The 27,377-nt window shown below is 43.4% G+C and overlaps 1 protein-coding gene across 5 annotated transcripts; it reads right to left on the reverse strand.

Annotated features, from left to right (window-relative positions):
- On the reverse strand, positions 1-27,377 carry SPOP (speckle type BTB/POZ protein). Of its 5 annotated transcripts, none has more exons than XM_084301056.1 (10): positions 27,290-27,377; positions 13,022-13,164; positions 12,536-12,657; positions 10,834-10,985; positions 10,601-10,728; positions 6,930-7,107; positions 6,244-6,299; positions 5,686-5,808; positions 1,943-2,085; positions 1-1,270 (listed from the first exon to the last, which is right to left on the reverse strand). In XM_084301056.1, the coding sequence occupies exons 2-10, from the start codon at positions 13,097-13,099 to the stop codon at positions 1,126-1,128; spliced, it is 1,125 nt and encodes a 374-aa protein (XP_084157182.1). In that variant the 5' UTR covers positions 13,100-13,164; positions 27,290-27,377; the 3' UTR covers positions 1-1,125. The 5 variants fall into 5 exon arrangements, with proteins under 5 accessions (XP_084157182.1, XP_084157179.1, XP_084157180.1 ...); XM_084301053.1 differs by lacking the exon at positions 27,290-27,377 and adding an exon at positions 27,164-27,247; XM_084301054.1 differs by lacking the exon at positions 27,290-27,377 and adding an exon at positions 26,967-27,056.

A 27,377-nucleotide genomic window follows, 5' to 3' on the forward strand; every position in this document is an offset into this window, starting at 1 on the left:
TACAAAATAGTAATTATTTATATTTTCAAAAAAAAAAAAAAAAGTTACCAGCTATTTTGAAACTTCTTCCCTGTAAGAAGAGTGACTAATAGAAAGGAACAGGACTGGCTCCTATACAGTCAGCAAGTCAGATACAAACAGTTGTTAAGAATCATTTAGCAACTCAGGACAGGGACTTTTGACGCAGCGTTCATGAACAATAAAATTTCTCCTTTTTTTTTTTTCTTAAAAAAGGGGGAGGAGGGAAATAAAGCAGGGAAAAATGCCAAAAACATTTTCCACAATATCTAAAAACAGTAACTGTTGTTCTTATCAGACGGCACGCTCCAGATCAAGGATTTTTCTAGTCCTTTCAAAACCAATACAGACTTGCCAAAGGCTGCCTTCAGTCTATTCACACCCTCCAGAACACACAGCCTCTCACTGTCCCCTTTCACTTCAACCTGTCATTTTATAAAAGGTGTTTTTTTTCTTTTTTTTTTCTTTTTTTTTTTCTTTTTTTTTTTTTTTGCAATTAACATACAAGTGCTACTAACAGAGAAACTGATCTTCTTGTTGCTGGATGGCAATAAGGAGTTACACAAACGTCCAGTTTTTAGCTCAGCTGGAAGGACTTAAATTCTCTTTTTTGATATAAATACTACTGGAGCTCCCATCAGGTACTTCCTTTCCAGAACCTCACTGGAAATTCTTTTTAACCCCCCAATGCTCTCTCCAAAACTAAAATGTCCTCTCGCTCCAGGCATCTGACGGTTTGTTCTGTGCTGCCAGACGCAGAGATGTTGTTTTCCCCCAGTACCACTGCTGGGTTTTTCTGACATGGGTCGGTGCCTAAACCGAACCCTGTACTTAATTGACTCAGCCAAGTCGAAGGGAACACACAGACGATGCAGCGACAGGGATTCGTTAGGTTGAACAGCCCCAGAGCCCCAGGCCCACCCTCCCCCCTCTCCCCAAGTTACTTGGTGCTGTTTTAAAAAGTCTGGGTGTCACGAAGCAGTCTCTTCCCCCCAACAACAGAGTATAAGCTCCACAGATTTCGCTGTCTACCTGGTGGTCAAGGTTAGAGCAGCAACAGCTGATGCTGCTTCCAGAAAAACACGGGGTGTTGTGATAGACAGGACTTTAGGATTGCTTCAGTCGCTTACGTGGAGGTCCCAGAAAGGGACACTGTGCAGAGGCCAAAGAGCGATACGCCTCAGCCACCAAATGGGGATGTGATACTACCATAGACTTCCAGCCTGATGTCTCCATGACGTCAGAAGCATGACTAGAAATAAGAGAAAATAAATCTGAAGTTATTGTCTGGGGATAACAAGGATTAACAGGTACCTCCCACATGCTTAAGGAACCTGACATTTTCAGCATACTATTTTAGGATCACTCTAGATGCATGCTTAGCAAAGATCAGAAGCTTTGGCTCTGCTGGTGCAACTGTATGCTGGACAGTCCTTCACCCTAAGGATGAAACACCTCAAACATCCACAATCCCAAGTGGATGACAGCAGCAGCACAGTGCTCATCTACCCCGACCCCCCAAGCATAGGAGCATTTTCTATCAATATAAAAAATAGTGAGAAAAACTGCGTTAACTAACAGATAGGACTAAAAAATGTTTCTGGACAAAGTAGTTGGTCATCATTTTGTATCTACGGAAAGGTCTGTTGTACTAGTAGTTGCAAATAGTCCCTCAGTATCTGGGAGTACATGCTAGAAGTTCTCATGATCTTAGAAAGAAATCCAGAACAGCTCTGCTGTACACTGAACACAGTCCCAGCAGGACAAGGATAACCATCCCTTACGGCAATGCCACTTCTGGGATGCCAGATAAAGGAAGGACCACAATGGAAGAATGGAAAAAACCAAGCACAACGCAGAGGAGAATCTACTCTGCATGTGACTGCTCATGAGATGCTGCATCCCGGAACAAGAGTAAACTCACTAATTAATGAAGTCCACTGCTTGAGTTTTCAGTTGATCAGCACTATGTAGGTCAGCCAGAATGAGGATCTCCGCCGCGTTTTCCACAGACAGGTTACTGCACAGTGCATCCTCACACATCACCTTCAGACGCTCCAGAGCGTACTGCAAAATACAAACCAAAGTACAGTTACAACAAAGAAAGCCTGAGTTAGCCTGAAGTGAAGTCTTACTTGTGCTCCTTTACTCTTCAGTAACAAAACTACTCTATTGTGCTGAACAGACCTCTTCACTTTGCTACATGGATCTGAACTGTACTGAAAGAAGTGGTGACCAGCGAAAAAGGAGAATCATTGAGTGCCCACCCTGAGGAAAGCAATGGAGAGGAAGCATACCCACCATAACTCTCATCCCAGGCTTCTCGTCTTACTGGTGCTGTGTTCGTGCTTTGAAATGAGAATTTCAGCTCACCTTTACCACTACCTCAGTGACTTCAAGGTACTGAATGCTAAAGCCAAATCCTTATTCTCACTTTATTACTGCATGATAGTATTACCCAGGTTCAGTGGGGAGACCTATCTAACAGTGAATGCTCCATAGGTGTTCCAGGGATGTTTAGGCAGCTTTCACTCAATTTCTTTGCCATTAATGACCTGTAATTTACAATTAGCCTTGGTCAAGTACATGCTACTAGTTTAATACTGAAATGCTAAATAAATAGCCCGTTTCTTGCAGCTATCCAGCTGGAAAGAAAACATCACAGCTTGTCTGTAAAGCCCTAGCAAAAGCCCTACTCTAACTTCACATTCTCAAGCTATTTCCACCATTCTATCATGCATTTACCTCAACATTTTTTAGATCCGCAGGGTTTGGCTGTGTCAATGGTTTGAGAAATTCAAAGGACATGCTTAGCAGAGTGCCTTCTAATAAAATTTCACACTCTACTTTCTGCAGCACTTCAGTCGGTATTGAAACATGCAGAGTCAGCCAAGATTTTCAAAAGCAACACAGCAGTCTTGGGCAGGCTTCAGAAAGGTCAATGCTCAGAAAACTGTAAGTCACTTGTTATCAAGAAACAAAACCCATACGCCAAACCTCAGTCTTTTAGAATACCACAGCTGCACACTAAGACTGAGATACTTCTGAAAATCTTGGTATGTGTGAAGTGGTTGTAGGGTTTTGTTGCTCTTTGGATGAAACACACAGAGTATTTCTGAATATTCTAGATCCTGTAATTACAATTCACAGGGATTAGGAGAGTAGCTAATTTGATGCAGTTCTTACATAAGTAGTAACGTTGGCTCTACATAAGTTTTCTAAAGATTGAACACTGTAAGTCTCCCTCACGTTATGACTTAAACTGAGTGACATTTCTAGAAAAATAATCTTTAAGATCATTATTTTATTTTTTATCTGAGAGAGAACTGCATTTGAGGGTATCCTTCATGCTGTTTATAAGGCTTTTTTAGACAACTTCAAGATGGCATGGTATACAAACACCAGTTCTTCACTGTGTATAGCCACGTTCAGAAAAGATACGGGATGTATAAGGGCTGCTCTGTCAACCTCAACAGAGAGCTGGTAACCAGCTCATCTGCAGGACAGCTGGAGTGCTCACCATATGATAAGCACTATTGCTATAAATTGATTTTATATTCTGATCGAGTTTTGTGTTGCGTTATGATTACATTTAGATGAATAATTTTAAATTATAGAAACATTTTTTCACTTAAGACTCAGCGACAGTAATTACTTCAATTGAGGCATGGCACTCATAACCAGGACAGTTTTCTCCCATCAGAACATCTGAGAAGGCAAATCAAATTTACTTGCTTAATCTGTATCAATAACTAAAACAGTTTCAAATGAGGGGCAAACCATTAGTTTATGTTATTGTCTGTCAGTAACTTAAAATGCAGCAAACGAAGCTTAAAATTATTCCCTTTGTAAATTGAATATTCTCCTCCATGCATGTACAATTTTTATTTCGATTTTCACTACGAATAGCTCAGCTTCTAATTACATAGTTGGGCAAAAGTAGCCATTCTGGTCTCTCAGGTACCAAGATTTCCCCTTCCCCCCTTTCTTAATTACACTTTAAAAAAAAGAACAGAAAAAAAGAAAAAAAGCCCTACCTAATAGCATTCTTACCCAAGAGGCTGAAATAGTATCTCCTGGGCTCAGAAGACGTGTTTTGTTTTGGTTTTGGTCTAATTACATATTTTCCCCAAGAGATGGGAGGAACTCAGAAGAAGCTGTTTCAGTCTCTTGAGTAAATAATAGATGTTTTATGTGCTTTCTTGAAAGATTTTTTATTTCTGCTTTTAAAAGACACACAATGAGTTTAAAAGGAAAAAAACCTGCATTAAAAGCCAAGAAATTCGAAGTTAAAGCCTACTCTGTCCTTAATGTACTGCTTCTTGCTTACACTTGTCTCAGTTAAAGATGCTATGTGTGCTCTCAATCAATACTCTTTAAATATTGAATAAAATATGTGGCAATGATTATAATCAGGCCAAGAATCTGCTTGCATTTATTTCCCATTTTAATTCTAGTTGCAGTGGACTACTAATGGCGTATGGAGCATTTCACCTCTAAATCAGCATTTTTGCTTAAGCCCAGGTCTGCAGTGACAGGGGACTCGATGGCTGTGTGGTGGTTTGCGTGGAACAAGGTTACATGCATCCACATCTACAAATCCACCACCCTATCTGGCACCCACAAGAGAATCCAAGGACTGAAGAAGCATGGAGACTGAACTACGCTCTCACCCCTAGAGGTGGTCCCTCCAGGTCAGAGTTGAGGCACATTGGCAGGGCAGTGTGGAGAATCTTGCACTGCTGCTACCCGTGCTGAACCTGTTCGATGGATAAATTCAGGGCTTAGTCTCCAGTGCTGTCAAACTGGCATCTTTCACCAGCACTAAGTTCACTTTTAAGAGAAAAAAAAGAAAAAAGGAAATAAAATTTTGGTTATATATTACGAATTTTCACTGGTTAATACGGCTCACTGGCCAGCAGAGCACGCTCTTCTGTCCTTGGTGCTGCAAAAGGAAGGAGGCAGAGGCTGGCTGGCTGGCAAGGCCACAGCGCTGTGCCTGCTACACGGGGACTACCAGCAGCCTTCCAGTCAGAGCATCCCCGGCACCTCCCTGGCAAGGACCCTGCAAAACCACCGCAGGGTTAGGCAACAGGGCTTCCTCCAGTGCACCCCTTCTCTCCTCAAGCAGCAGGGACTGCCACTGCAAAAAGAAAATAAATAACAGGACCTTCCCACTCTTGGCTATCCATCAGTTTAGAGCATTTCTTGAAGCTGCTGATACCAGCCAGACCAGAAGGAGAAGCAGGCCCTGTTTGCCAAGACAGAACGCTACTTTTCAGATTTAGTAGTAACCATACTAAAAAAAAATAATATAATATATATATATATATAGCCAGGTCCATCTTGATTTTTTCTTCTCACCCCAAGCTCTTATGGTAGATTAAGTTGAATAGAAACGTCCTCTGAAATTTTAAAAGTCTTACAAATGAGCAGTAGACAGACATTCCTGATCATTATATGTTAAGACGCGCAGCTCTAAGTATATGTATCTATACTAGATCCAAGTTTACCTACAAGCCACAGCCATTCGATAAAACAATTCAAAGAAACTGCCCAACCACTATCATCACACAAAAAGCTTACTGCAGGAATATCCAAGGAGCTCTGTAAAGCAAGGCACACGTCATTGCTGGTTCTCTAAATAGCCATAAATCCCAACTGTACCTTGTCAGCAGCTGCCAGCAAGTCATCAGCCATTTTGTCAAGATTTGGTGCCTTCCCCGTGTAAATAAAGCACATCATTTCCTTAAAAACTTCGGGCTCCACATCATTGATTTCAACCCGATTCTGTAGCAGAGAAATGAAGCTTATTAAGATCCTGATAAGATGCTAAAGGCTTCCTTCTACCCAAGCTCTTTAAGTATTCTCAGATTTGCTACAAACTATTCAGAACGTGTATTGCTTGGAGAGAAAACAAGAAAGGAAAAAATAAGCAGATGGAAAAAGAAAGATTCTGAGTAGTATTGCACAGCCTCTACTTCTCCCTATCCCACCCCAAACTCTTTCCCCTAGAGTTAGAAAGGTAACAATTGCCTCCTTGATCCCTTTCTTCCACCCTTCAGGACAGCTGAAGCAGAGATCTGCATCTAATGCGAGAAAAACAGTTAAAAGGGGACAGTAGTCACAAACACCACCTAAGAAATTAACTGAGCAGTGATATTAAGAGTTGACCAGAGAGTTATTTGCCTAGCTGGAAGAGTTCTCCGTCTTGCAGGACCTTACCTTTTTACTCTCTTCCATCTCATGCTCAAACATGGCGCTGAAAACCGGGGAACGTGCTACAGCAGAGGGAAAAATAAAACATGGTTAGAGATGCTCCCTTGCTCTTCAGGATGAGCTAAGTGTAGCCTGCCAACATCAACCCCATCATGATACATAATGAAGGAAAAAAAATAATGTATCTCCAGACAGAGCAAGTTGAGTAGAACAGGTGAAGCACACAGGTTGTGATGTAATGTGGCCAATGCAGCTTGAAAGTGGGAGAATGAGTTTGCAGGAATTTCTTGAGTCCTTTCAAACAAGGCTGAAGAGCACAGAGGCAGTAAGGTATGTTTCTTGACTTTACAACAAAGTATTCCTCTGGTAACTGTTTCTTACAAATGTTTTAGGAATACATTATAGTAGACTACAGCCACAAAGGAATCCTCCTACCATCCTCTCTTTGCGGGGGAGGCAGGCAATTAAAAATGGAGTAGATATTTCTTCCTTCCCTGTAACGGTTCACAAAAAGCCTTTTACTACAGCTCTGCAGATAAAAAAGCTGCAGAAGCCTCCTTTAAAAAAGTAACTCAAAAAAATAAAAAATAAAACCCACCAAAACAACCATAAAACAACCGTATCAGAGTATTTCACTTGTCATTGCGCTGTCGTCTCCCATCCCACTAAGGCTCAACCAGCTCAATACTTACCTGCTAGGATGGCTTTGTGAGCCTGGAACTCCTGGCCTGCAACACACAGGCAGCAGTCCGTGAAGCGCGAGTTCTCCCAGAGCCCTCCCAGCTCATCTGCCAAGCGGCACTCTGGAACCTTCACCATGTTCATAGTATTTTGGCCGGAGATATTTACAGAGTCTTGTACCACACTCACCTGGGGGGAATGGAAAAAAAAAAAAAAACAAACCAAAAAGTCATAAATCCACACTGGAAAACCAATCTCCCTACATCAATTTTTTAAGTTGTGTGCATAAATTAATGACACTTCCATGCGAATTAACAAGTTTTATTATATGGCTTTCCAAGAAGCAGAACTTTAAATGTTCTGCTTTTATAGACATCATTCCTGACCTACTTTTTTCCTTCTATCAACACTCTGAAACCCTCCCAAATCAATAATGCAATACAGACAGAAGTACAAATGAAAATGAAGTATACAGAGCACTTCTACAAGTGAGCACTTCAGCCACACATGCATACAAAAGCAGTGTCAGGGCAGCGCAGGACATTCTGAGCACCTCAAATAGTTTGCTGCTTTTGGTTCAGCACCAGAGTTGCATTTGCGGAGAGTTCAATGTTTCCATCGCATTAAAAAGAAAAAAATATATATATCAAAGAGTACAAGTGGGTTTAAAAAGGAACTTTATGCCAAATAATTAAGAATTTTTGGAGAAGGTAGATAAGATTCCTGACCACCTACTCCAAACCAGACATGGTTAGGCAGAGACCATATGCAACCATCCTGGCTGATGAATAACCTACACAAAGGGAACAGTTAAGAGTGTCTTCAGTACCAAAGCATTATTGTTAAACACAGTAAATCGTATGCCTTCTGTAGCAGACTCCAATTAGAAGAGATCAGAGTGACTAATGCTACCCTGCTATAACAAAGAATAAAGGAACAAGATGATTGACAAGGAAGCATATGGGAAACTAGTTGCTGGATTTGCTGTCAAATCCAGGTTAAATTTCAGTTCTATTAATAAGCAATGGCCAAAGGAGAACAATGGACAGCCAAGGAAGCTTCCCAGTAAAGTAAAAGTTGTAAATTACGAAGTGAGAGAGATGACAGAAGCACCTTGTTAAGGCAAATCTGCTGACAGCACATACCCCAACTCTTGACAAACCCCCAGTGGGTTTCTGATGGCAGGCACTCTTGGGTATTCCAGTTCATCTTGCATAAACTATACAACACTCAGAAATGAACAAATACCAGATGTTGCTTGCCAAAAAAGCACTAATAATGATTTGCCACAGCAAATGTGAGGAAGGCAATACTCTTCATCATTAATTTGACTGCTACATCTTTTTGCCCTGTGACTTCCAGACCAGTAACACGGACTCAGACTCATTAAGAAGAAATTCTAAGATGCAGGTCCCCTGCTGGAGTCCAACACTACAAGTATTTTTGACTGGTCTGTGATCAATCTGTGTCTCCAGTTAAATCAACAAGTCAATCCTCTTCATACGTGAAAGAAATTCAGTTACTCACATTAAAAAAATATAAAACATGTTTTTTCACGTAATGAGTTCAGACTGGTAGACTCACAGCGGTAACCAGCCTCAGATGTCAAAATAGTTAAAGTTTTGCTTAAGCTATTTTCAACATCTTAGCAAGGGAACTAAACACTACCTAGCTCAGAAGGGAACTACTGCCGTAACTTTGGGAACACTGTTCTTTTTGGAGATTTGCCATAATGCATTTACCTATGATGTTGGAATATAATTTAAACAGCAAAAAATAATCCAGTTGGGATAGGAACAATCAACCCCATCTGCAAAACAGAGGCTGAAGAATCCCCAAACTGACAAGTAAACGAGGTCAGATTTGAAATGCTTGACAAGAATCATCATTCTCTGCCTTAATAGCATTTTCAGGGAGATAATATCCAAGTTCAGCGCTGGCCATGAGCAGAGAGCAAAAGGCTTTTTTCTTTTAAGTTTAATAAAGCAATGAGAAGGCACAGCAGAGACACTCAGCAACCTTTTGGTCTACAGAAAACCCCAAGGTATCTCCACATAACAAGTGTCTCAACATCAAGTATTGCTAACTCTTTAGGGGGTTTCTACATACAAAACATGCTTGTTGAAAGTACAGATGTGAGCAGTATCACTTGGCACCTGTGACCAGCAGGGAAGTGTTAGGAGAGCATACGGCACACCTGTTTACATGCTAGGAGACTTATAAGCTCAGGGAAGGAAGGGAAAAAAAAAAAAGGCAAGCTGTTGAAAGTTCTCTCCAAACTGTTTCCATGCAGCGTAACTTTCTTCCCTTAACAGAACTATAAACTTCAGGTTTCTTATATAATAGACTGTGGAACAAACTGAAAGAGAAAACAGAAGCTAGCAAGGGCAGGTGAAGCCAGCAGCAAGTTTTCATCCAGCAGAAAGAAAAACATTGAACAGATGCTTTTGAAGGGAGTATTTCAGTAAAAAGTGGACTGATTGCCTTGGTACTGGTTGCTAAGCCTACTGGTGGATCTCAGCTTTCCCTACATCACAAATCGCAAATTCCCTTCTCTGACATCATTTTTTTGAGTTTTACTCCACAATTCTTGAGTTCTCTGGCTCATTTATTATGAAGGAAAGAGTAATTGCCAGACATATGGAGGTGTCACCCAAGACATCGCTCTCTTCTTCCCCCACATTGCTAGAAGTGTTGAAGGAAGGGCTCCCTCCATGACAGCAGTGGTTTAAGCAATGATTGAGCACAAATCCTTCAGGAGATGTTGGCTAATTTATGGACGGGAATGTTTATGATGGCCAGACCAAGCTACAAAACCCGAAATCCAACATCACAACCAAACAGCTGTCAAACTTGGACTGAAGCATCCCTTTTAATCCTGGAAGAAAATGCAGCAAAAGAAAAGATAACTCCCACAAAAACATAGTGCGGGAGACCTGAAGAGAGGACAACTTTTTCTACCTGTATTCTAGCAAAAATCACAGCTATGAAGAGTTATTTTGCAGTTAACAAAATGATAGAAATAGACAACAGAGGCTCTGGAGACACTAAATTAGAGATTATATTTGCCCATTAAGTTTCCTAGACTTAAACATCTAGCTTTAGAAATTACTGTCTGCATCTTCATCTGAAATTAGTATTAGTGAAGTAAGAATTTTGTAAGCAGTTGCAGAAAAACAACACAACAAACAAAACCTATGGTTACTGCAGAATTCGTTTATCTTACCTTTTTGTTTCTGTTAGATGTACAGAAACACTCAAAAGACAGAAGTAGCCTTTTTTACTCAGTAGGGAAGTAACAGGCATGACAGTTTTCACTACAGAGCTAGCACTGGTTCTCATCCCAAGTGAATTTCAAATTACGGAGTACAAACAGATGGTTGGTAATATTAAATCAGAACTGAAATGATAATCAAACATGCTTAATTCCTACCACCATCACAGGTAAGAGACAAATATAAAGTAGCAAAAAATAAATGGAAGTGAAATAGAATGAATCACACGCAGAAAGAGCCACCGCACACAGAGGCACGCACGCACACAGATAAAATCTAAGTGCTACATAAACAGCCACTATTTCTCCTGACACCTCTGACTCCTTAAAAGCAATGATGAGAAATAAGGTCACATCTACCTGAAGCTAATGGAACTGCTATTCTTTCAGCTGCACAGGAAGACTTACCTCACAGAAGAGAGTGAGTTTGTCATCTGGAAGAAGTCCATTGGCTTCATCCAGAAGAAAGTCTCTTCTAATAAATTTTTTGAATCCCCAGTCCTTGCCTTGTACAAATCGATACGCTCGCTGGCTCTCTGAAAGAAAGACACGGTGCTTCAAACAACAGCTGAATGACTTGCTTGATCAAACAGCAAAAGACAAACAACTGACCCCTACAGATAGAAAGCGTTTTTACACACCCATTGCTTTTGTTTCTTCTCCTTTAGCATTCAGGATGGAGAATTTGAACTTTGCTCGAACTTCACTTTTTGGACAGCTCACCAGCAGCAGATAGAGGGATAGATAATCTTTACTCTCTTCATCCAAGCCTTTAGGGTTCACGCGTAAACACCTGTAGAAGCAGGCATCTGAATGAGATGTCAGGAACAGTTTTTGGAAGGTCATTCAGAGCTTTCAAAGAAAGGGCAGTAGCATTTTCACACTAAAAAGTACAGCAAACAAGTTCTGCTTAACAACCGCTGAACCACAAGGAAAAAAAACAGATAGCTAAAGAGACTGGAACTGTGCATTACAGTCAGCCTCATGCTACATCTTCAAGAAAGGTAATGACCCATAAGCAGTAATATGGGCAAACCAGTTCAAAAACCATGGTGCAGAAGGGGTATCCAAGGGGGTGTAGTTTTGAATATTGAAAAGCACCATGCGTGACAACCTTCACAGAAGGGAAGCGAAAGAAGCAGCAGAATAGAGGCAGTGGATTCAAAGAATTGAAAAATATTAGAGAAACGAGAGGTAAAGTTCCACAGGAAACAGCTCAAAGGCAAAACACGGATTTCTGGAAGGCTGAAAGCTTCTCAAAAGCTTAATACTAGGGCAAAAAAGAGAAAACTACTCCTGGGTGAAGGAAAAGTAGCATAAGTGCAAGAAAAAGGTAACTCATAAGCACTTCCATGACCGGAAACTTGACACATCGTGTAACAAGCAGCAAAAACCATGCTGAATGACTAATAGCTCAAACACACAGGGACAAAAATCACGAAGACCAAGGCATGAGAATGAGATCTGACTAGCAAAGGTTATAAAGGTAAGTAATTTAATAACAAGAAGCAGTCCAACGAAAGCACAGGTCTGCCACCCGAAGGAAGGGAACACAAATTATATCGCACATACACATCCCTAAATTAAATAATTTAGTGGCTAACTTGCTGCAATCGAGACTAAGGAGGTTTAAAGAAAAAACGCCAAAACACTTCCTCAGGGAAGATGAGAAAGGTTGTGAAGGACCAGAAAAGGGTAAAAAAAAATAAAAAATAAAAAAAGTCATCTTTAAAAAGCAGAAACTAAAAACGCAGGGACAGGGATGATGGAAATAACTATGGAAGTCTCTGAATATATAAAAAGCTGCTATGAAGAGAAAGGTAATACAGTAGCAATAGTCTAAAATTGCAGGAAAGAAAATTTAGAGTGCAGGCAAAAATGATCTTTTTAACAACCTGGAGTATTAGGGGTTGAAGCTGGAAGGCAGAAGTGGAGCTTGAATACCCTGGCTGTAAACTCTCACTGGCTTCTAAGAGCTTACTAAGATAAACATCAGTTATTTATGACAGAAAAAAAATAAGACAGATTAATAATGTTCCATGCCATGCCTCTGTTTCAAGGCAGGATACGGTCTCCCTTCCAGCTCTACCTTCCACTACTACTTCTGCTGTTTTCCATTAGCAGAGAACATTTCTAATGGCCACATCCTCACATTTGTTCTGGGTCCAAACATTATGCTAAAGCAACAGTACTTTCTCCCTGTGTGAACGTTGTGCATCCAAGGAAGCAAGCATTTCTATGCAGCACAGAGAAGGACAGCAAAATATCCTTGTTACAGAGCCCCAAGCTCCTTCACACAGCTGTACAAGCAGGGCGAACCTCACTTCTGTGCTTCTTACTTACCATTTGAGTTTATCATTGGCTCCAGATGAAAAGGTTGAGCTTTTGATGACCTCACCCATTTCCTCTCGGCAGAAGCTGAAGTTGTTTATGGTCCACATGTAGGAAAACTTCACCACTTTAATCTTAAAAGAGAAGATAATAGGCAGTTTAGGGTCATTTGCATTCATGCAAATCATCTTAAAAGACAAAAATTGAAATTCTTCAAGTTTTACTGAGTCACTCGTGTCACGAATAAATTGCAGGCACAGGACAACAGAGTTTGGACACGGCTGGCAGAGGTGGCTGGACCACTGCAGCTCCTCCAACACCGCCATGGTCCAACAAGGGCAGAGAGCAACATTCTGCAGTTGCCTCAGTGAATGCTCATTGCTAGCAAGTCTGACGCCCTCTGAAAATCTGGAACCTAAATTTGTTTGGAATCCATTTCTTGCCACAGGTTCTAATGGGGTGGTTACCTTGGAGCATCCCCACGCAGCGCGGGCTTACCTGAGTGTAGCACCAGCTCTCTGCTACAGGTCCACTCGACATTTCTGCCGGAGGAGGAGGACTCGGCACCCTTGACATCGCCAGTTTGAAGATTAAACAGAATTTCACAACTCAGTGGAAGAAAGTTATACTAGATCTTCACCCTGGAAGTCCCCATAAAGAGACGAAGAAAAACAAACAAAACCAAAGCTAAGGACAAGAGAGAAAACTTCAGGAGCGCCGTTAAAACCCGTGGCACACAAGTTAAGGCAATCGTGCTTTCTATGCTTTCTCCCTCCCCACAACACCTTCAAAATATGTTGTTCCATTTCAGCGGTTTGAAGTGTTACCATATGTTTTCTGAGGAGGGAATATACCACCTCCACTTATTCTTTCAATATGCCAGCTCTTTATGGGAAGAAACCCGGCATATAAACTCCTTCAAGGAGTTCATGACTTAAGCAGCAGACCCCCCGCTTGATTTGGGATTTACTGCTTCACCCTCAGGCCCCCGCTTGAGCTCACTACTGCTCCCCACTTTCATTTGGAGACTCTCACATCATCAGAGACCAGACCTCTCTCAAGCAAGGCTCCCACCAGTCTCCACTTCAGTTTACAGCTGTTTACTTGGGTTTTGAGTCATATTCACCTTCAGAAAGCAGCTGGCAATCCTGGCACACAGGTATTATCTAGTCATAAAACGAGCGTGTTGTGTTTTTTTTTTCCCCCTAAAGTTTAATTGCCTTTAAAAAAGCACAAATGAGTCCATGTAATCACTGAAAAAGAGATACTGGCTTTTAGCAGCTGAGAAATACTTAACCCTGCAGAGATGCCTACTTAAGCAATGGAAATTCATCTCCTGGAACGAAGCTCAGGGCCAAACAACCAACTCCTGAAGACCCACGCTGCCGTAAAACCGAGTGCCCACCCGACTGCACGCTTCACAACCTTCCTGCGTTTGCAGTCTGTGCTGCGCGTGTGCAATGAGGAACGGGGTTAAACAACTCAGCACTTTAAAAAAGAAAGGGACATCAATATTCACTTTAGGTACTTGCTGCAGGTTTTATTACATTAAACTTAAAATTACCACCATTCCTCCAATGAAACTCAATTAAATCGCTCTGTGTCACTCAAATTAAGCCAAAATTAGCAGACATTAGTTCTGAACACTTAGCTAAACTGCCCTTCCATGTGCAACAATCAGTCTTGTCTCCAAGGGCATAATTTCTTCACTGTCCCCAGCCACGTGTGTTTGGGGGGTGGATAAAAGTTGTCATTCCAGCACAAGTAGCAAAAAAAACCCCAACGAACCCTACCTCATCCTGATCGTGGCTGGGGAAACGATGCCTTTTTGCTGGTTTTAGTCTATTGGCAGGAGAGACCCAAGCTTTTTCTTTCTCTTTAGGGCTCACAGCAGCACTGCTCAAGTCCAGCCGGGCTGTTTTATTGCTCTGTTCGCTGCTATTTTTAATCTACATCATACATTTAATCTCCTGACTGTTACGTAGCACAGGTTTCCCAAAACACCCAGGCACAAAACGTGATCAAAACTTGATCTCCAGAGAACAAGCAGCCAGGGAGAGGACAAAGCTTCCTAAGCTCACTGACAGCAACTTTGCACACAGAGCAACAAGATGCTAAGCCTAAGAAAAGTGACAAGTAGGAAGGTTTGATGAGAAGAAAGCACAACAAGTACAGAGAACTCCAGAGTAAGACGCGATACGGATTTTTTTGTAAAAACATAGTTCCAGGGATGCATCTCCTGATATACCTGGTCAAAAGAGTGCTCAGAATGAAATCCCAGAGCTAAAATCCTATTTGGTTCTCCTCTTCCCAGGGATTTTGGGCACAGCTCCTCGCTGCGAGACGCCCCGAAGAACAGTCGGTGAGCCAACTGCAACGCCTGCTCAGCATCCCCCCGGTGACGCTGTGAGGTCACAATGCTGCTCTCCTGGGCTGGCTTCCGAGTGAAGTGACAAGGCCTAGGAGAGGAACCACTCTTCAACTTTGGGATTTACCCTCCCGTGTGCTCCCACACAAGGCATTTATCAACAACAGGCAGTTTTCTGCAGGAAGACTTCAGTTTACCAGACAGCTGAAGGTAAAATTTTACCCAGCTTTCTGGTAAAATGACACGAAAGGAGATTGCAGAGTTCAAAGATTCCAGTGGCTCCTTCCCCAGGACGCGGTAAATTCAGTGCTAACACCTCCCTTTACAAAAATGAGGGATTAACGAGGAGGGAAAGAGGAGACAACAACGTATTTTTATGTCATAACAGCACATTCATTCACCAAGGGCTGTTTTAACACCCTGAGAAGCTGAGAGCTTTCCTGGCTGGAGAGCAGACCCTGAATTCCCAAGGAGACACTGAATTTCCATGACTTCCCGGTCTGCAGGGCTCGTAGGACCCCAAAATCCCATGGTCTTCCAGAAGCAAACACCAAAAGTCCACGACCACTGATCACATAACTGGGGAAGTCTACAGACTTCGAAACTTTTTAAAGAAAAATCCCAACTTTTACTTTCTGTGTTTCAGCTGGAGTTTCTCTGTCAGACGCATCTAAACATCACCTCCACCTTCCTTATGGAAGGAAGTTTGAGAAAGCTCCTGTGCTCTGAAGGCTACAAAAACGCATGAGCTAGAGATCCACGGGCCTATTTAATTTCCTTTGAGTAACTGTCACTTTCCTATCTTATATCCTTTCCTCCCAGATGGCTTGGATAGGCAGATGGTAATAAAAGTTGTGACAGCATGCTAATAGAATTGCTGCATGCCAGCACGTCATTCGTTACCCTTTTAAAAGGGCCCAAAGGGGACACAGGTTCTAGATTTTAGAGATTTTCTACTATTTGGAAAATACTTTCAGAGTTTAGTACATCAAAGCTTTCTGCAGATGCTTTGTGAGGCAATTAAATACAGTTAAGAAAAAAGATGCTAAACTGTATCATAGTCCTTGCTCAATATGGCAACCAACTGTCTTACCTGTATTAAATGAGAGCATGAACACTTCTAATGCTACAGAAAATAGTAATAAAAATGTAATATTCATTAGTTTTTTTTTTGGTAAATATTTGTTAAAAAAAATAAATACAAGGGAGGTTTTGCCACTTGCCTTGCTTCCCAAACACACAGAAATCCACTGAAACACATCCTTACAACTGCCATGTGCTGCTCCACCCTCAAGCACCGAGGGGCTCTCCTGGTACGGACCAATATTAAACACATTTTAAGTACCACGGCTGATTTATCGTGCTCCATAGATTAAGTTTCTGAAATCAGCAGGGTCCCCCTGGTGTTTATTTGCTCACGAGCACTTAATATTTTACCAGTTCACACATCTTTAGGAACAGCGCTGGCATCTCTGAACTAGGAGTGAATTCCAAAGCGCTGCAGGCAGATTTTGAAGACATTTTATAAATAGTATAGATATCAAAATTTGTTCTGGCCAGAAAAGGCAGGGACAAGTGTGAAGGTACAAGCATAGATACCAAGGCACAGGAAATGAAAAGACAAAATGTTATCTTACGGATCCCAAAAAGCCCATGTACAAGATCCAAGTCTCCGACTTTCTTGGATATAAGCAACAAAGAGCACTTGTCTCTGGACATATGTAAGATTACAGTTAAAAAAATAAGAATAATTCTCACCTCACTCACAACCACTTCCAGATGAAGAAAATTTCTCTAGGAATCGGAGTCAGATCAGCCTTTTTTGAAGCACAGGAAATGTTCCCTTGCTACCCTGTCCTAACAATTACCTCCTGGCATAGCAGCCGTACCAAGACATCTCAGCTCAAAACTCCACCCACTGTGGGAATCAACCCTCTGAAGTGTTCTGTGAGCAGCAAAGACTTGGTCTGAGAGAGGTGGGGAGCATCAGCTCAAGCAATTGTTCTAGAACAGGCCTCAGAATGACTCAATTGTGCTGAACAGCCCATTGATTTCTACTTCCTCTCATGATAAACGAACTACCTTTTAAGAAACCAGTTGTTTACAATAGAAAATTTCAAGTATATTCATCTTCTGCGAGCATTATTCACTGGAAGTGAGTTTACTGACATCTGTGAAATGAACGTGCTTCAACTACGTGTTTCAAAAGCTGGGGTGGTTACTTCTTGGACAAGCGACGGTATCGAAGAGCGCCCAAGCACAGAGCAAAGACTACCCAAGAACAGCACGATATGCAGAGAAAAGGAGAGGGACAAAGATAAGAGGAGCAATAAAACAAGGGGGATGAGAAATGGAAGCACAGGAAAAGGCCATTATCTTCCCGCATTCTTCACAGCCTTGAAAGTGACAATGGAAGGCCTGAGTCTGCTGCCATAAAGAAGAAAAAAAAAAAGGCAAGTTAAGTGAAGAAGCAAATGGGTATGCAATCCTACCTAACCGTGATGAGTAAGTTTTCAGATTTTAATGTATATGCTAAAGAGGACATCACGCCACTTTTCCTGCTTGGAATACCAGAGAAGGAAGCGATGATGGGCTCAGCAAAGCTTTCACCCCGGCTGCCAGGCGATACTGATTGCAACCATTACCTCGCCTGTGGCAGGAAATCTCGCCTCGTTCCAAACGCAGGCTGAAGGCAGGCCCAGCGAGCTCCAGAGGTTGCACAAAATCCCCTAATTATTAACGTGCTGCTGTAGAAGAAACTGCACCGTCGTAGCAAACGACCTGCAGTAATAAAAATAGATTAGATTAGAAATGAACGCTTTCCAAAGATGAAAGTGACCCGTATCAAGAATCTACGTTTGAAAGGAAGCTGGTTTACAAAAGCGAGAGGCTTATCCTTCCGGAACAAAGTAAGGTGAGTAATTCTTCAAGAACAAGAAGCCAATCGCCGCCTGGAAAAAAAGAAGCAAGCTGGAAAGGACAAACGTGAGGAGGAGACGCAGAGGTTTAACCATAACTGAGCTTGAGGGAAGAATAACTCCTGCCCATACGGTGGTTGGTGCATTCCACTGGAAAGCCAGCAGGACGTGCACCGTGTCCTCTATTTTCTGTGCTCTCCAGATTAAAAGATGCTATCGACCCTGGTAAGTGCCATCAAGACTCAAAGCGACACCCAGAGTTTCGATGGGCACCTTGTGTTATTTAAAACACAGCCCTCACATCTCATTCATCTCACTCCCTTTTATTCCACCTGAAGCTGCCAGGCCCATAAGAGAAGGCCAAAGTCCCCAGGTCACAACAGGGCCCTCTGGAGGCTGCATAAAAGGAAGATTTTAACTGAGGATCTGATGCAGACACACACACCTTAATTCGCTTTATTCCAGATAATTCATCGTAAGTCAGAACACCCAGAATTAGCCTCCTCCCAGCTTTTTTTGGAGGTGGTGGGCTGGTGGATACGACATAATGAAAATGTAAAGAGTTATCTAGGAAACAATATTTTCAACGCAATTAATAAAATGCTCACAATGCACTGAACATTGGCAGGTCAACCCAGTTCCTAAATTTAGTTCCTAAAATTCCACTTCAAGAAAGATTCCAACAATAAGGGATCTTGTCCATTCTTTCCATTTTTTCCCCCCTTAAACCAATTCTCCTGTTGCAAAACAAGGGAGGAAAAGGAAAAAATGCTGTCATCTACAGAAATGACAATGTCTACGAAACTCTTACGGGATAGGAAGGAAAGAGGAAACGAAACAGGGGAACACTGCCAGTGAAATGTCAACATTGTAAGGAGAATAACAATTTTTACACACATTTCATAAGAAAGGAAAGAAAACCCAGCATTATTTAGCTGAAGACCATCTACCACCCCTTCTCCTTCCAAATACCTCCAGATAAATCACAAAGAGCTAAAAGTAAAGGAAAGACAGAGGAAGCTGGCGGTACAAAGCAGCCAAAGGTTCTCCAAATAACCTTCTCCTTTTATAAACAAATCCTCCGCTGAAAATTTCTGATCTTCAGGCATTAAAGCAAGTTGTATTTTAGATGTTCTTCTAAGACTGCTTCACGCTGTCGTTTGACCAGATGCAGAAATCTTTATCCCCTCAAACGCCACCTAACCCTAACCGTAAGTCACCCAACGTATCTTACAATCACGTCCATGCTAACAAATAGGAAAAGTAAACAAATTCTTAAAAGCAAAATCAAACTTTTGGGAGGGATTTTCGAGCACTATTGTGTTTAAGTCATCGCTCCTGTTTTCAGTAGATGTCCGCCCCATCTTTCACTCTTTTTATTTCCATTTTTAATCCTTTTGAGGTATGTCCCAAGATATGTGCAGCTTAAATCTTAAATCACAACTATTTTCCTCTGATGTTAACCTTCCTCACACATTTTTTTTTTTTTTAGTTTAGACCATGCCTACATTAAAAAGGAATAAATCTTACTACTTCCTGAAATTCTGCTCTTCACCTCTTCTCTTTTCCCTCCTGCTGATCCATTCTACCTCATTTCTCTCCTCTTGCAAGGAAAAACATTATTTGAACTTAGGACTTGGAGGAACAACTGGCCTGAGCACACTTTTCTTCAATAAGAAATCCGATTGTTTTCAAAAGGACTTGTTATGGCCCATGAACTCTTTATTTTAGATTCTCCCTCATGGGCAAATTGTACAAAGTATTTTACAGCTTTGGCTTCTACTTGTAAATTGTTACCTGTCACTTGTCAAGTAACTCAGTTGCCAATTTAACAGTTGGTTTTTGTTGGTATGGTTGGTTGGTTTCTTAAGAGTACAACATTTGCACTTCCACATCATCCAAATTCACCTTCCACATTAAAAGATAAAGCTGCTCAGGAAAACTACTCTTTCCCAGCACACTCCCTAAGATCCCTGGGAAGCCTCTCATTCTGAGAACAGGCTGGCAGCAGCATGGTTTTTCTCCCCTCTGTAGGTTGTTCTTCTCTTGTACGAGTGACACGCTGTTAGAAATACCTCACACCTCTAAAATCCCAGCAGAATCCTGAGGAGTTGAAAATAACTGAAAGAAAAATGCCTAAGTGGTACGACGCCTAATCAGAGAACAAGCAAAAGCAGAAAATTAAGCGGGACCGAATTTGTCAATCGACTGCTGAGACTGGGGACGCCAAACACTGCTGCAGCACTCAAATGGGATTGCAGATCTGATCCCCTGCAAACCACCAAGACCATAATCCCCTCTGGAGCCTTTTATTTATATCAACTTTTCAGCGCCACAAACATCTGGTAGCTCCCACAGCACATTCTCCACTTGCCATCTTGCATTAATATTTTTAAGAGCTTATCAAACCCAACTTGAGCTGAAATACCGTTTCTGCTGTTATTATTCTGGAAATTAAGCTTTCAAGTAATAAATAGAGAGATTACAAGGCATGGCAAAAACGAGATGTCAACCTACTGGATGCTTTCACCTACTTGTAACAGCAGCAGGACTCCGGGATGGTTATCAGAATTACTTCAACCTGCTAAATGTAGAGATTATTTGATTGCCAAATAAAAGCACCCTTAGAAATCAGCATGTAAACCCAGCTTGTTAGAGACACGTGAGAAGAAGGCAGCAGCGTACTTCGTTCCAACAGAAGCTTCTCCAAAACATACTATTAACAGGTAATAAATGCAATTTCAAGTTCTCCCGTTTGCCTGTTCTATCAGGGAATGCTCCTCTGACTCTGTTTGTATAGGCAGGAAGAGTCCTTCCTTTTCTTTCTTTACTTCGTTTAAATTTTTCCGTAACCTCATCAGGCATCATCGTGAGAAGGAAGGAGGAGAGGAAGGAGATGGGAATGAAATCCCAACCAACTTCCAGACACAACCCAGCTTTACTTTCCTCAAGGATCAGCAGCTGTGTTTTCCATCAAACGCATCGCACCTACTTCAATAAGGCACCGTGGTTTTGCTGGCGCAATTTTAATAATCTAACTCGCATTAACATCAAAACAATCCCATCTTCCCGTAAATCACGCTCCGAAAATAACACAATCATGGCACTCGCCTACACCCCTATTTGAATATCCTTACGAGTCCAGACCAAGATTATCTAATTAGTAAGACAAAGAGCAAAGACAAATTCTGGTAGCTCAGAGAATTCTGCATTTAGTTTGTTTTCAGTAAAGAGGAAAAAAGGCCAGAGGCATTCCTGGATTTCTGTTTATATTAGTGACACTGCAAACAGGGCAGCAAGGTGCATTCCTTTCACTGCTGCTGGCTTTAATGCTGTAACTCGTGTGATAAGTGAAAACTCCCCAGGGAAGTATCTTGGGCGCAGGGAGCTGATTTGCTGACTTTTTATTTTAGGCATCCATTCTAGGCTGCTGTTGGCATAGGCTATTTACTGAATCTTTAAAAAAAAACAAAACGGGAATATAAAAGTACACAAAAATAAATTCCCAGAAGATACATAAATTTATTTCCCCTTTTACGCTCCATCAACTGTTTAAAATCCAGCCTCAAAGAAGAAACCACAGTGACTGTTGCTTTTGATTTCTTCCTGCTTCACTTTCCATCCTGGTAACAAACACGGTAAGAAGTCTTCCTACTATTATTGCTATCAACAGTAAAGCTCAATAAGCTACTAAGCAACATTACCTGAAGAGAAATATCAGTTCTCTGCTAGCCAAGAACCAGATCTAAAACAGAGAAGTTAAAAATCATCGCTACTAAGAAGCTGCAGGACTTTTCTCTCTTTTCAGGTTTGGCAAGGTTGGCACCCACCTCAAACAAAGAAGTCGCAGGAGGTTTCCAGGATACATCTGAATATAACCCTCTGTAAGGCGTGTGCTCGTGCTCCCTGATTGAAATTATGTTATATAAAGTTTAAACTGTGGTCATTTCACCGTACTCCTACTTGCTGAGCAGCAGAAGGCTGGGAGGCAGAATTCAGCACGACGGCAGTTTTCCCCACTCCGGACTCAACCACCTATACAAACAATATTTTCCTCTCGAGGAAGATGCATCCATAAAATCACAGGCTAACAGGAAGCCTGAAGAAAACCGTCTGCACCTCAAACGCAGCAGCGAAAGATTGTTCCCTGAGTTTCATTTACCGGCCACAAGTGCTTCTAAGAAATTCATCAAACTGATACGTGTGGTTTTTAAGCACAAACGTTGAGGTCGGACACTTCCACAAAAAAGCAACTGAGGAAATGAAGGCACCGGCACAGCTGAGCATTTACATGATTTTGAAATTACAAAGAGAGATTTATAAGGGCAGGATACCCCGCCTGCAGTAGCCTGCCTTCTCTGCCTCTGAGGAAGGCATTGTGTGATGTTTTCACCGTATGATAATAGATTCTCCAGGGTTTAAAAATAAATAAATGTGGCAACGTTCTCCAACAGACAAAATAGTTAATCTGTAAGCACGATTCTAGCCAAGTTAACTGAAAACTTTTTACATCAATGCAGTCAGCGTCTGTTCTAGCCTCTTTATGCAGCAACACTTGGGAGGCAGCCAGGCAGCTTCTCTGCATTGCTATACAGCAGCTCCAGACGACTTAGTGTATCTGTCTCCACCTGCTCTCCTGTCTCATGGCTGTAAGCATGTGTCTAAAACCATGGCTGTCATCCGAGCCCTTCTTTCAGACACAGAAGCAAATCCTCTGCTTTAGACCAAAAATAAAAATTAAAAAGGATTGCTTCTTAAGAGAAGAAGACAGAAGCACAGCCTGGCTAGCTTTAAAGCCTAAGCTGAAGAAATGAAACTTAATCTTGTGAAGTCCCCCACTAAAATAAACCGCTGCTATGAGGGAGAAATTGCTTTACACAATTATGATCTGATTTATGGTTTGTTGAACAAACGTCTGCAGCAATGAGCAAACAACGAGCGCGGAACAGTAAACAGAACCAGACTTAAAAACACACATTCTCAAGCTGAATTAATTCTGCACCTGATCAAGTGCTGTAAGCAAACTTCAACTTCTTGGTTGGCTCTAAGATCAGTAACTTTTTCTAGACCATTTCCTCTTCCCAGGCAGTTCTGCTGAACTCTCAGTTCTTGACACAGCTCTGACAGAGATATTCACACCTTATACAGTCAATAAACAGCTATCTCCCAAACCTAAGCATGGGGATTAGCCCTCATGGAAAGGAGGAAAAAAAACTCAACAGCTCTACATCACTGTTTGAGTCCAATAAATCATATTAAGAACTTCTACAAATACCATTCCTGCATATTCAAAGTTAAAAGAGTGAAATTCTTTAAGTTCTGCCTGACATCTGAAGACAGGTTCCATCAGTCTTTTCTGATTGATGCTGCATAGACATCACCCATACATCTGATATCAAAAAGCATCCCAGCTTTATTAATGGGAAAGGTGACACAATAACTGCAAAGAAAGAGCAGCAATGCGCTGGAACTTCAACTATCAGTCACCAATGTAAGTGTGCCAGCATCCAACTACACACCCTAAATAAATTCACACGTCCTGCAACACGAAACGTTTCTCAACATTTAATCACCATAAACGTACAGAGTTCGAAACCTTCCAAGCAATATCAAAGTACTTCTGTGATTCTGTAGTATTACAAGTGGTTAAAAACCAGCGTGTTTCCAAGTTCAAATATGTAAGACACTTCAGGATGTAAAGAAGGCCGTTCTCCTTTGCTAGGAAATGATTCTTATCAGATGTTGGTTCGATTTTTTAGAGGCATCAAAATTACTTTATACGATCTGCTGCCTAAGCCTTCCATCAGGCACACGTTAAAATTCACAGCACACATGCCACAGTTCCAGCAAAAGCCACTTTAAGTCCACCCCCACACCGTGTAACCTATTGAATAAAACCTCTGAAAGAGGCCCCAAAAAGCTGAACCTGTTATCCTGACACAAAAACGTTAACATTACGTTCTGTAGCGGTGTACCTGAAGTTAGCACCACCCTACTGCCTTGTGCCACTACATCAACGGCCAAAAAGTATCTTCCAGTTCTGAATTTAGAGCGTTTAAGCCCTCCCATGGTCCTGACTTTAGAAACTCCACCGATGTCTCAAGATCCACGGAGCTGTAAGACCAGCTCCGCCTCACGGAACACAACGCTGCCACTCCTGCCTGTAGCCAAAGAATTTACTCACAGGATAAAAATGAACTCCCAAGTCTTTTCCGGACATTTGCTATACAGTCAGTGGTTCTGCATCTTTTTTGTCCTAAAGACGTAGAGGAAAAACAAAATATAAAAATAAACAAATGACATCTGACACGTGCTAGGTATTTTCTTAAAAACTCAGCTACGCAGAGCAGCAAAGAGGAAGAGAATTCCAGAATCGCTCAGCTCCTTCCTTCCAAAACACAGAGTTCAGTGAAGGGACGTTTGACAACAGGAAACCAAGAAAGTAAGTTCTAATCTCTGAATATAGTTTCTTAAAAACAACAGCTTCTTTGCCTCCTCGGGGGAAGTATTTTAAACAACATATGAATATTTTAATCTTGTGTTGGTTTCCTGTACTGTCATGCGCTCCTAGAACTTGGGACACATGCTTTATTTAAGAGGTCTCTCAAGTACACAGTGCAGGAGAGAACATGGTAGCAGCCTATCATCTGAGAATCAAGAAGTAACACCTTAAAAATTCTGTCTATAAAGATTTTTTTTTTTTAAACACATTTTTGTTTTATTTCCTCTGCGTGCTGAGTAGGAAACGCCAGCAGTCAGAGATCGGAGCTGTACAGCAAGATCTTACATAATACTCCAATTGTGCAGAGAACTGAGCCAAAACTGGGAGGAGAGCTTGGATTTTACAAAATTACAGCAGATATCTCCAAATATGAAACTACGAACGTAGCTGATAAAACAGCGACAGCTCGTGATCATACAAGAAATAAATATCTTTGCCTGCTTTATGCTGGATTTTGCAGAAATAACGTCCAGGCAGAAAAGAAGCAGGCAGCTTCAAGTTTACGGGTCCACAGCGTCAGCCTAGGCAGCGGAATAGCGAGTCACACGGGTAAAACACTGACCAGAAGGCTGTGCCAAGAATAACGCTGGTAAGTCCCTCTTATTGTAAAGTGGATTGGTATCTAGAAGAAATCACACAGGGCAACAAACTCACTTCACAGTAAATACCTAGCACTAGGTCTGGCCAGAGCTCAGAAATAAACCCAACACCCACCCCACCGGTCAAGCTGGCTCAAAGGAAACAAACCGGGAGAGGACTGGTGAAGGGAATTATTTTTAACACTTATCAGGTCTAATAAACCTAACGTGAGGGACGGCGCTCGTACCTTCTTCGTGTTAAAGCATCAATGAACAGGAATATCAATTACAAATAAAATTCCTTTTGAACCACTGCACTGTGACCTGCGAACGTGGGCTCCTTGAGACCACGTGGCAAACCAAAACTATTGCCATTGTAACACTGCTCATGATCTGCACCTGCATGCAAAGCCAGAAGGTTTTGGGGAGGAAGCACAGTTACAACAGTGGCAAGGATACTCGAGATTTTTTTTAATCAGGATATCAGGCTTGATGGCAGTTTCTATGATCCGATAGCAGGACAGTTTTGTGTTACTGTCCTCTACTGATAAAGTGACAGGATGACAGCTCGGGATGCACTTCTGCTATCACGTTGGCCTGATCTTGATACACATCCACAACAGAGTGCCATTAAGAAAAAAAATGGCTTTGTAATTCAGGTCACAACGAAACGAGTGACGTAATGAAACCGTATCGTTTTGGGCCTCTGTTTAGAGAAAGTCACTGAGGAAGAAGGAAGACAGTTGTACGTTTTACTTAACTAATTTCAGTTTTTGTCATAACCATAGAGTTCTGTTTCCCAAAGCATAAACAACAGTGAAATTCTTCCGAATTTTACAGGGCTACACACCAAGCCACTCCAGGCACAGCCACTCGGAACTGCAAAGGGGCCAAAAACGCCACAAAAAAGGGTTCTTTTCCGTATGTCACGACGATGCTCAAAATTACAAAAACGTAAACACGTCTAATACTGGTGAGTTACAGAAAAAAAACGACAAGTAACACCGTATTCCACATTTCCCCCTCCAAATCACTTCTCCACAACCAATTCCACGCGCAGCTTCGCACAGACTAGGGGCATTACCAGGATAAAACATTAATCCACCCGTCTCAGCAGCACAGCGCCCGGTGCGAACACCGGCCCACCGTTTCCGAGTCACGTTCACCACACACGGGAGGGGATGAGGGGGCGGCTTCCCACCCCCTTCCCACCCTACCTGGTGCCGCACCGCTTCCTTTACCCACCCCCAGGGGCCGGGAGGCACACGGGGCCCGACCCCAGCCGCCGGGGGGGGGGCTCCCTCCCGGTTCAGCAGCCTGCCTCGAGCGCTCCGAGGCCAAACCCAGCCCTGGCAGCCCCAGCCCGGCCCTGCTGCCACTCCGCCCCCCTCACACGGCCCCTACCCCCCTCAGCACCCCCCTCACTTCGCCCCCCTCAGGCCCTGCCGCCCCCTACCCCCCCCCTCAGGCCCTCCCTCACCCCCCCAGGCCCTCCCTGCCCCCCCCAGCCCTTACCTCCCGGCCCTCCGAGCACCTTTGAGGCCCCACGAAGGCCGGCTCCGCCGCGGGGGAAGGCCGAGCGGCCGGGGCCCAGGGCAGGTGCGGCTGCTGGGGATGGCGCCCCCCGGACCGTGCCTCCCCCCCCCCCCCCCCCCTTCCTTAGGAGAAGCCCAGCGGCCGCGGCTCACTATTTGGCAGCATGTCTTCCTCCGCCGCTCCCCCCCCCCCGCCCGCACGCCGCGGCTCACTATTCCGCAGGTCCCCGCAGCACGCTACTGCGCATGCGCCGCGCACCAGAACGCCCGTTCCCGGCGCCCCCCAGCCCCGGCCGCGCATGCGCACCGCCCGCCTCACGCCGCCTCCCCCGGCTCCTCGCTCGCCGCCGCCGCCGCGCACGCGCACGGCACCCGGCACGAGACCTCCCCGCCCCCCGGCTTCCTGCTGCGCACGCGCCCTCCGCCAGCACGCCTGGCGACGCGCGTGCGCGCCCCGCCGCCACGCCCTCGCCTCTCCGCTGCGCATGCGCGCGCGAGGCGCTGCCTCCCCCCCTCCCCTCTCCGCCTGCCGGGTGGCTCACTTTCTGGCAGCGCTCCGGAGCATGCGCAGTGGCCCTCGGAGTCCCTTAGGGCTTACGGATCTCACTATTTGGCAAGGCGCCGCTCCTGTCGCAGTGCCATTTAAACAGCCGGCGGAGGAGGGGAGCGAGGGGGGGGGGCTGGCTCGTGCCGGTCTCTCAGGCGGCAGGGCCGGGAGGGAGCCGCCTCACACACACACCTCCACAGCGGGTGACGGCGGTCGTGAGGGGACGGCGTCGCCTTCCCCCCGGTCCCTGCGGCCTCGTTTCCAGTCCTCGCCCCGCTTCCTGCCGCTCCTGGCCCCGCACGGTCCCTCCCACCTCACCTGCGAAGGGTCCCGCTGGCCCCGGGCGGCCTCCTCGCACCGCCCAACCCTCACGCGGCCGCGCGCTCCCCCACCACAGCGCCCCGCA

This window comes from Netta rufina (assembly GCF_964035555.1).
Source record: "Netta rufina genome assembly, chromosome: 24".
In the NCBI taxonomy this organism is placed as follows: domain Eukaryota; kingdom Metazoa; phylum Chordata; class Aves; order Anseriformes; family Anatidae; genus Netta; species Netta rufina.